Here is a 9,455-nt window from a genome sequence, read left to right on the forward strand (position 1 = left end):
AAGCAGCGACAGGCACTGCTCAGCAGCTCAGTGAAGCATCACAGTTATTTTGAAGCTGTAATTTTAAGTTAATAATGTTACGTATAGCTCCTTTAACCCAATCATTAGTGGTCTCTTAGCTCCCTGTCACTTACAATGCCCCCCCCCCCCCCCCAACACTGCAATGAGGATGAGGATATCTACCACTGCTGCTAATGCAGCATCTCCGGACAACTCTACGCCCCGGAGGAGAGCACGGCCCGCCTGGGTCTGTCAAACCTGCCGACAGCGGCCCACACTGGCCGGCGCCGGGAGGGGTTCATTACACCCACCCAGAGAGAGCGAGGCCAGCTGTGCCCTCTAAGGACCTCCAGTCTTGGACAGCTGAGGCATCACTGGGGATCACGCAATGTTAGTGTTCTCTGTGGAGTGTGTACAATGTGAACTAGAGGTGCACAAACCTTGAGTACGGAATCACACACTGTCCCTCAGGTGTCAGGTTTGAAACAGAAAATGCTGCGTGAGACAGGGGAGGTGGTCTCTGAGGAGGAGCTCTGGGTGGGTTTGTCCTGGGTGTGGAAGCTGGCCCCCCCCATTGATGTGATGGAAGACAGGGAGGTGACAGGTGGTGGTTGTGGTGCACAGTGCACAGGGGACGGAGGGGTTACGGAGGTGGAGTCTGGGGAGTGATAGTTGATGAAAGTTATTTCAAACGATGTAAAACTAAAATAATAATAATTCACCCTGTAGCGCATGCAGTGGATCTGATAAAATACTCCAAGCTAATCGTAGTACACCAGGGTATTTATGAGACCTGCTACATTTCCTGAATATGAATATAACGTATAAGAAAAATACGTTCTAAAAGTGTAAAGGCTGTTAATAGAAGATTTATTTCATTCATTTTAAAGTCAGTCTGCACGATCGCTATTGGTCCGTTCATCCTCCCACACAGAGACAATGTAAAAGGGGTGGTTTAAAAATCATATGAAATGCGTGATCTGTAAAGTTAAATGTTGATACATAGTTTAATTCTTAATCCTCCTGGAAAAGCTGCTCTGTTCCCAGATGAGGAGAGGAGAGGAGAGGAGGGGAGAGGGGGAGAGAGTAGAGGTGAGGAGAGGAGAGGAGAGGACAGGTGAGGAGAGGACAGAAGAGGAGAGGAGAGGAGAGGAGAGAAGAGGAGAGGAGGGGAGAGGGGAAGAGAGGAGAGGAGAAGAGAGGAGGGGAGAGGGGAAGAGAGTAGAGGAGAGGAGGGGAGAGGGGAAGAGAGTAGAGGTGAGGAGAGGAGAGGAGAGGAAAGGACAGGAGAGGAGAGGAGAGGAGAGGGGAAGAGAGTAGAGGTGAGGAGAGGAGAGGAGAGGAGAGGAGGGGAGAGGGGAAGAGAGTAGAGGTGAGGAGAGGAGAGGAGAGGAGAGGACAGAAGAGGAGAGGACAGAAGAGGAGAGGAGAGGAGAGAAGGGGAGAGGAGAGGAGAGAAGAGGAGAGGAGAGGAGAGGACAGGAGAGGAGAGGAGAGGGGAAGAGAGTAGAGGTGAGGAGAGGAGAGGAGAGGAGGGGAGAGGGGGAGAGAGTAGAGGTGAGGAGAGGAGAGGAGAGGACAGGTGAGGAGAGGACAGAAGAGGAGAGGAGAGGAGAGAAGAGGAGAGGAGGGGAGAGGGGAAGAGAGGAGAGGAGAGGAGGGGAGAGGGGAAGAGAGTAGAGGTGAGGAGAGGAGAGGAGAGGAAAGGACAGGAGAGGAGAGGAGAGGAGAGGGGAAGAGAGTAGAGGTGAGGAGAGGAGAGGAGAGGAGGGGAGAGGGGAAGAGAGTAGAGGTGAGGAGAGGAGAGGAGAGGACAGAAGAGGAGAGGAGAGGAGAGGAGAGAAGGGGAGAGGAGAGGAGAGAAGAGGAGAGGAGAGGAGAGGAGAGGACAGGAGAGGAGAGGGGAGGAGAGGACAGAAGAGGAGAGGAGAGGAGAGGAGAGAAGGGGAGAGGAGAGGAGAGGAGGGAAAGGAGAGGAGAGGAGAGGAGAGAAGGGGAGAGGAGAGGAGGGGAGAGGGGAAGAGAGTAGAGGGGAAGAGAGGAGAGGAGAGGACAGGTGAGGAGAGGACAGAAGAGGAGAGGAGAGGAGAGGAGAGGAGGGGAGAGGGGGAGAGAGGTGAGGAGAGGAGAGGAGAGGACAGGTGAGGAGAGGACAGAAGAGGAGAGGAGAGGAGAGAAGAGGAGAGGAGGGGAGAGGGGAAGAGAGGAGAGGAGAGGAGGGGAGAGGGGAAGAGAGTAGAGGTGAGGAGAGGAGAGGAGAGGAAAGGACAGGAGAGGAGAGGAGAGGAGAGGGGAAGAGAGTAGAGGTGAGGAGAGGAGAGGAGAGGAGAGGACAGAAGAGGAGAGGACAGAAGAGGAGAGGAGAGGAGAGGAGAGAAGGGGAGAGGAGAGGAGAGGAGAGGAGAGGAGAGGAGAGGAGAGGGGAGGAGAGGACAGAAGAGGAGAGGAGAGGAGAGGAGAGAAGAGGAGAGGAGAGGAGGGGAAAGGAGAGGAGAGGAGAGGAGAGAAGGGGAGAGGAGAGGAGGGGAGAGGGGAAGAGAGTAAAGGGGAAGAGAGGAGAAGAGAGGATGCTTTCCCCCCTACACCCCTTGCCTCATTATAATAAAACACAGGAGCATGGGCCTCAGTGACGTATTCACATTCCGCTTTTGAACTCTATAACTTTGCTGTACCCAGCTTTAAAAATGCTGTCCAGTTACTCACTAAAGAGCAAGACGAGAGAGAAAAAGGAGCACGGGTGGCGGTGGGAGGGGGTGTATTCTTCCTCTGAGGGGTAGATGAACCAAATCCTCGTAAATCCTAAAAACATTTTGGCAACTAGTGAAGTAGTAAATAACTGGTGCGTCTGGGAAAAGGAGCAAATCTTCTGATGGTGTTTGAGTGTTATTGGGTTTTGATAGGCATCAGCTGGATATTTAACCCTCGCTATAAGTCATAAATCCTCTAAAGTACCTCTGCTGTCTGACGCTGATTCTTCAACTGAGTGCAGTTTAATGGGTAATCCCTGAGGCTAATCTTTCTGTGGATCTGGACTAAGAAAGCAATGCCCCGCGTGAGAGTCCAGCCTTAACTAATGTCAGATTAATACTCACAATCTGACCCGACGTGCTTTACCGAGCATATGGTGTGGTCTACATCCAGCGGGGGATGTTCCGGGTCCGTGGGAAGACTCGCACACCCCTGGTTCATGGTCAATATTCTGGGCCTTTTCTAATTGAAAATAAATGGACCGCCCTTTTACAGAAACCAAAGCTCCTTTCTCCAGAACTGGACCTTTAGTGACGTACAGTATTCTCAGTCCGGGGCTGTTCCCATCGGTCCCTCCTGTGTGCAACTGTAACTAAGTGTGATATTTAATAACTCAGAAATGGAGATACTAGGTTTTGGATGCTGATAGATATGATGAGGTCTAATTTCGTGGCTGCGCTGAGGCTCTGAATCCTCCTCACCCTGAGGTTATGCCTTGTGTTCATTTGGTGGACTGTTGACAGGGAGGTGGAGGGCTGCAGCAGCCGCAGCCACAAACCCACTGTGGCTTTCAACCACCACCAGACCTCCCCCTCCTCCAACACAAGCTTCCATGGTCTTATTTCTGCACTCGCAGCTTGTCCAAAAAATTGAGCCTGATATGTTTTTGTTCTGTGGATCATTAAATACCAGTCCCAGTCAGACGTCGTGGACCGTACGTCACGTTCAGACGACGAGCTGTGATTGTGCGGAGATTAAACTGGAGGTTAGGGGTGTGTTCTCTGTCGAGGAAAACTCACGTGTTGTCTTTCCACAGACTCACCACGCACAGACAAGAAGGACATCAAGTGTCCCACGCCAGGGTGTGATGGCACAGGTCACGTGACCGGACTGTACCCACACCACAGAAGCTTGTCCGGATGTCCCCACAAAGTCCGAGTGCCTCCTGAAAGTGAGTGACCGCTTGTTTGTTGTCTGGTCTTTGACTGATTGGGTGAGTCCAGAGGGTCTTACCCCTTCTCAGACAGTGGGAGCCGTTTATTTTATGGGGTTAGACATAGTTCAGTTTCTGAATGAACTCATTATAGTGGGGGTCTACAAACGTATTTGATTGGCTCCTGTGACTGAGAGAACCATGTGGCACACTTTACCTGATCTCGTTTACAGTCATTTCAGAGTTGGAAAAGTAAAACGTCATATTCTTGAAGGAGAACCTTCCTCAGAAATTCCTGTGTTGGAAAACAAATGAACGTAGGATGGTTAATCGCACCAAGATTAGCAGATGGAGCAGGCTTAGTGAGGTTTAATCACCCTGCGGTAGCTCAAGGAGCGGACGGAGTAAGGTTTCTTCATTCGGCAGTAGCTTGCAGAGCGGGCAGAGTGAAGTTAAACAGCTGGACTTCAGCTCCTGGATAAATCTGTGCTTAAAATGTTCAGACTCTGAAGAAGTGTCTTGTGTCCTTTATTAGGCAGGCCGCATGAAATGTTGCATTAAACATAATAGAGCCCGTTCTATCCAGCTGTTGGACACACAGCACGTTACCACACGTCTAAATCACTCTCAGGCTCTTCTTATAAGAACAATGTCTGTTTTGGAGCCATAGGAACGACCACTCCACCCCCCACCACCAGTGAAATATGAGCAATGCTTGTGTGACACATGCAGAGCTTGTTTACGTTAGTGAGAGTTAATGTCCTGAAACTTTTATTCTACACCATTTTGGACCGTTTTTAATCAGTGTTTTCATATTACAGCAGTGAAATCACCCCGTGTCCTTTCTGCTGTCACGACGTGACACACACCTGTACTCTCTCGGTGTTACACCGTGTCTAAGAGAGGTCCATTTGAAGCAGGAGGACACGCAGAAGGGGCTAAGTGAAAACAATTAGGATGCATTCATCATGTCTGAAAGTCAGCGCTGAATTCCGTCCACTGCTTTTGATTTACTGTGGTATGCAAATCAGCATCATGGTGTGGAAACACTTTTTTTTCCCCCACTGGCTGTTTTCCTTTTTCTCTTTCTTTTTCTTGCCATTTGAAAACAACACAAACATTCACCATTAAACAGGGACACAACAAAAGGAACAGCAAATGTAATTAAGGGTTTTCAGTATGAAAGCCTGCACTCCTAGAGCAGCGGCAGCATTCGGTGAATCAAAGGAGCGGCGGATGCGGCACGCGGAAATAAGTGGACGCGGACACATCCTCCAAACTAATTGAAAAATACGGACAAAAGGGAAAAAAGTTATTAAGGATACTGGATAGGACGTTTACTCCACGCGTGTCCCAAGCGGCGGATGCTAGTTGTTTTGTAGGCATGGTCTGTTTTCTTGTTGATATTTAAAGGGTAATAGACTTAGGCATGAAAAGCAGAAGCAGTAACCTGTTCTTGTGAAGTTCGCGGCTGTTAAGGGAGTAATCTATGAACTGGTTTGTGCTTCTGGAGCCAAAACAGAGCTCAGTGCTTATTGCAGGGGACTGTAGCTTTAAACAACACTCACTCCAGCTGAACGTGAACACACACTGCTGTAACTTTCTCACTCTCTGGCCACTGATATACACTCGGAGCCTGTTGCTCAACTTTTACTGGTAGTTTTCCATCAGTGCTCAGGTTGTGAGCATTTGATTGCATTCAGCCAAAAGAGCGCCAGCATCAGTGAGGTCCCGTGCTGATGATGAATGAGGACAAAGCCACTGTGACTCCATCGAAGACCCAAGCGTTTAACTGGAGCTCCGTTACTGCAGAGATCGCACAAGGCTGGGGTCCTTTATACCCCTCCAGACTACGCTTCGGGTGTGGTGTGGACATTATAGAAGCAGAGTGGGGGCACTGTGGAGCTGCCTCGAGTGTGCATTACTTCACCATGGACAGTGCCAATGCCAAGCATCAGCCAGAGGGGTATAAAGCCCCCCAGCACTGGTTTATAAAGCAGTGGAACTGTGTTCCCTGGCGTGATGGAGCAGCACCCAGGACTGTTTTTGGCATGAGCTGCAGCGGTGTGTGTGATCCAGAGCTAATCATTTTTGTGGCTGAATGCCATCAAATCCAAGCCTTCCCAGAAGAGTAGGGGAAATTTGAGCAGGTGTCTACAAACTTGTGGTCATGTAATGAGTACCATATTAAAACCACTGTCAGGTGAAGTGAGGAACATTGGGGATCTAGATATAGCGCCCCCCTGTGGAAGAGTGAGAGGGGGGTATATCAGGCAGTGAGTGAATGGTCAGTTCTTAAAGTTGAAGTTGGAAGCAGGAGAAATGAAGGATTTGTTTTTGTGTTCACTCAATACCGGTCTGTAGGGTGTTCCCGGTGTGCAGTGGTCAGTACCGACTCAAAGTGGTCAGAGGAAGGACGACCACTGACCAGAGCCCCCATGACCATTTCTTCTGTCTCCAACATCAACTTCAAGAACTGACTGTTCCCTCACCTCCTGAGATACCCCAGTGGTTTTAATCTTCTGGCTGATGGGTGTAAACTAAGCTGTATTCTTCTGCTCTAGTCCTAGCCATGCACGAAAATGTACTGAAGTGCCCGACCCCAGGCTGCACAGGAAGAGGTCACGTCAACAGCAACCGCAGCACACACCGAAGGTACGCCCACTTAACACAGCACAACACAATGCAACACAAGACAACAAAATACATCACATCACATCACAACACAATACAACACAACACAACGCAAGACAACAAAATACAACACAACAAAACGCAACACAATGCAACACAAGACAACAAAATACAACACAACACAACACAACACAATGCAACACAAGACAACAAAATACAACGCAACACAACACAACACAATGCAACACAAGACAACAAAATACAACGCAACACAACACAACACAATGCAACACAAGACAACAAAATACATCACATCACATCACAACACAATACAACACAACACAACGCAAGACAACAAAATACAACACAACAAAACGCAACACAATGCAACACAAGACAACAAAATACAACACAACACAACGCAACACAATGCAACACAAGACAACAAAATACAACACAACACAACACAACACAATGCAACACAAGACAACAAAATACAACGCAACACAACGCAACACAATGCAACACAAGACAACAAAATACAACGCAACACAACACAACACAATGCAACACAAGACAACAAAATACAACACAACAAAACGCAACACAATGCAACACAAGACAACAAAATACAACACAACACAACGCAACACAATGCAACACAAGACAACAAAATACAACACAACACAACACAACACAATGCAACACAAGACAACAAAATACAACACAACGCAACACAATGCAACACAAGACAACAAAATACAACACAACACAACACAACACAATGCAACACAAGACAACAAAATACAACGCAACACAACACAACACAATGCAACACAAGACAACAAAATACAACACAACAAAACGCAACACAATGCAACACAAGACAACAAAATACAACACAACACAACACAACACAATGCAACACAAGACAACAAAATACATCACATCACAACACAACACAATACAACACAACACAATGCAAGACAACAAAATACATCACAACGCAACACAACGCAATACAAGACAACAAAATACATCACATCACAACACAACACAATACAACACAACAAAACGCAACACAACACAAAACAACACAACAAAATACATCACAACACAACACAATACAACACAACACAACACAAAAAAACTCAACACAACACAATACAACACAACACAAAACAATGCAACACAACACAACACAAGACAACAAAATACATCACAACACAACACAACACAACGCAACACAACACAAAACAACACAACAAAATACATCACAACACAATACAACACAGCACAACACAACACAGCACAACACAACACAAGACAACAAAATACATCACAACACAATATAACACAACACAACACAAAAAATCTCAACACAACACAATACAACACAACACAAAACAATGCAACACAACACAAAAATACAACACAAGACAACAAAATACATCACAACACAACACAACACAACACAATGCAACACAAGACAACAAAATACAACACAACACAACACAATGCAACACAAGACAACAAAATACAACGCAACACAACGCAACACAAGACAACAAAATACAACACAACACAAAACAATGCAACACAAGACAACAAAATACATCACATCACAACACAACACAACACAATACAACACAACACAACGCAAGACAACAAAATACATCACAACACAACGCAACACAACGCAATACAAGACAGCAAAATACATCACATCACAACACAACACAATACAACACAACAAAACGCAACACAACACAAAACAACACAACAAAATACATCACAACACAACACAATACAACACAACGCAACACAACACAACACAAAAAATCTCAACACAACACAATACAACACAACACAAAGCAATGCAACACAACACAAAAATACAACACAACACAACACAAGACAACAAAATACATCACAACACAACACAACGCAACACAACACAAAACAACACAACAAAATACATCACAACACAACACAATACAACACAACACAAAAAAACTCAACACAACACAATACAACACAACACAAAGCAATGCAACACAACACATGACAACAAAATACATCACAACACAACACAACACAATACAACACAACACAACACAAAAAAACTCAACACAACACAATACAACACAACACAAAAAAACTCAACACAACACAATACAACACAACACAAAAAAACTCAACACAACTTAACACAATACAACACAAAAAAAACTCAACACAACACAATACAACACAACACAAAACAATGCAACACAACAGAATACAACACAAAGCAAAACAACACAACACAGAACAACACAACACAATACAATGCAATACAACACAACACAATGCAATGCAACACAACACAACAAAACACAACACAGCACAAAGCAAAACAACACAACGCAAACAACACAACGCAAAACAACACAACACACAACACAATACAACACAACACAACATAACACAGCACAACACAGCACAAGAAACACAGAGCACTTTTGTTCAGAGTGAGTAATGATAATAATGATAATGAAATAAATAGATTATGAAACCAATGTGCAAAATCATGGCCTTTCTGGGCTTCCTTTTTATTTTTCTGTTGTGTTTAATAAAAGTCTGATGGCCATTCCTTTGAGACATGGTGAGATCAGGTGTTGCTGTGATGTACAGGTCACTAGGATGCTCTACGTGCTTGCAGGTGTGTGTGTGTGTGTGTGTGTGTGTGTGTGTGTTTTAATGAAGTGTGTTGTGTGGTTGCAGTCTCTCAGGCTGCCCGATCGCTGCGGCCGAGAAAGTCTCTAAGCCCCAGGACGACGTGTCCAAGTGCAGACAGACTTCAGAGAGAATGGCCAGGTAAGACCCTGACACCAGGACTGACCTCAGTCCCTCTGGGCAGGTGGAACGCCTCCCTTTC

At 46.1% G+C, this 9,455-nt stretch overlaps 1 protein-coding gene across 2 annotated transcripts in view; it reads left to right on the forward strand.

Annotated features, from left to right (window-relative positions):
* st18 (ST18 C2H2C-type zinc finger transcription factor) overlaps positions 1–9,455 on the forward strand; it is a 77,163-nt gene that overhangs the window by 38,425 nt on the left and 29,283 nt on the right. For both annotated transcript variants that reach the window (XM_066682907.1, XM_066682906.1), the window contains exons 7-9: positions 3,785–3,919; positions 6,466–6,556; positions 9,302–9,394. In XM_066682907.1, coding sequence (XP_066539004.1) covers positions 3,785–3,919; positions 6,466–6,556; positions 9,302–9,394 — 319 coding nt within the window. The remainder of the gene's footprint in view (positions 1–3,784; positions 3,920–6,465; positions 6,557–9,301; positions 9,395–9,455) is intronic.

The sequence above is a fragment of the Hoplias malabaricus genome, chromosome 10, assembly GCF_029633855.1.
Source record: "Hoplias malabaricus isolate fHopMal1 chromosome 10, fHopMal1.hap1, whole genome shotgun sequence".
Classification (NCBI taxonomy): domain Eukaryota; kingdom Metazoa; phylum Chordata; class Actinopteri; order Characiformes; family Erythrinidae; genus Hoplias; species Hoplias malabaricus.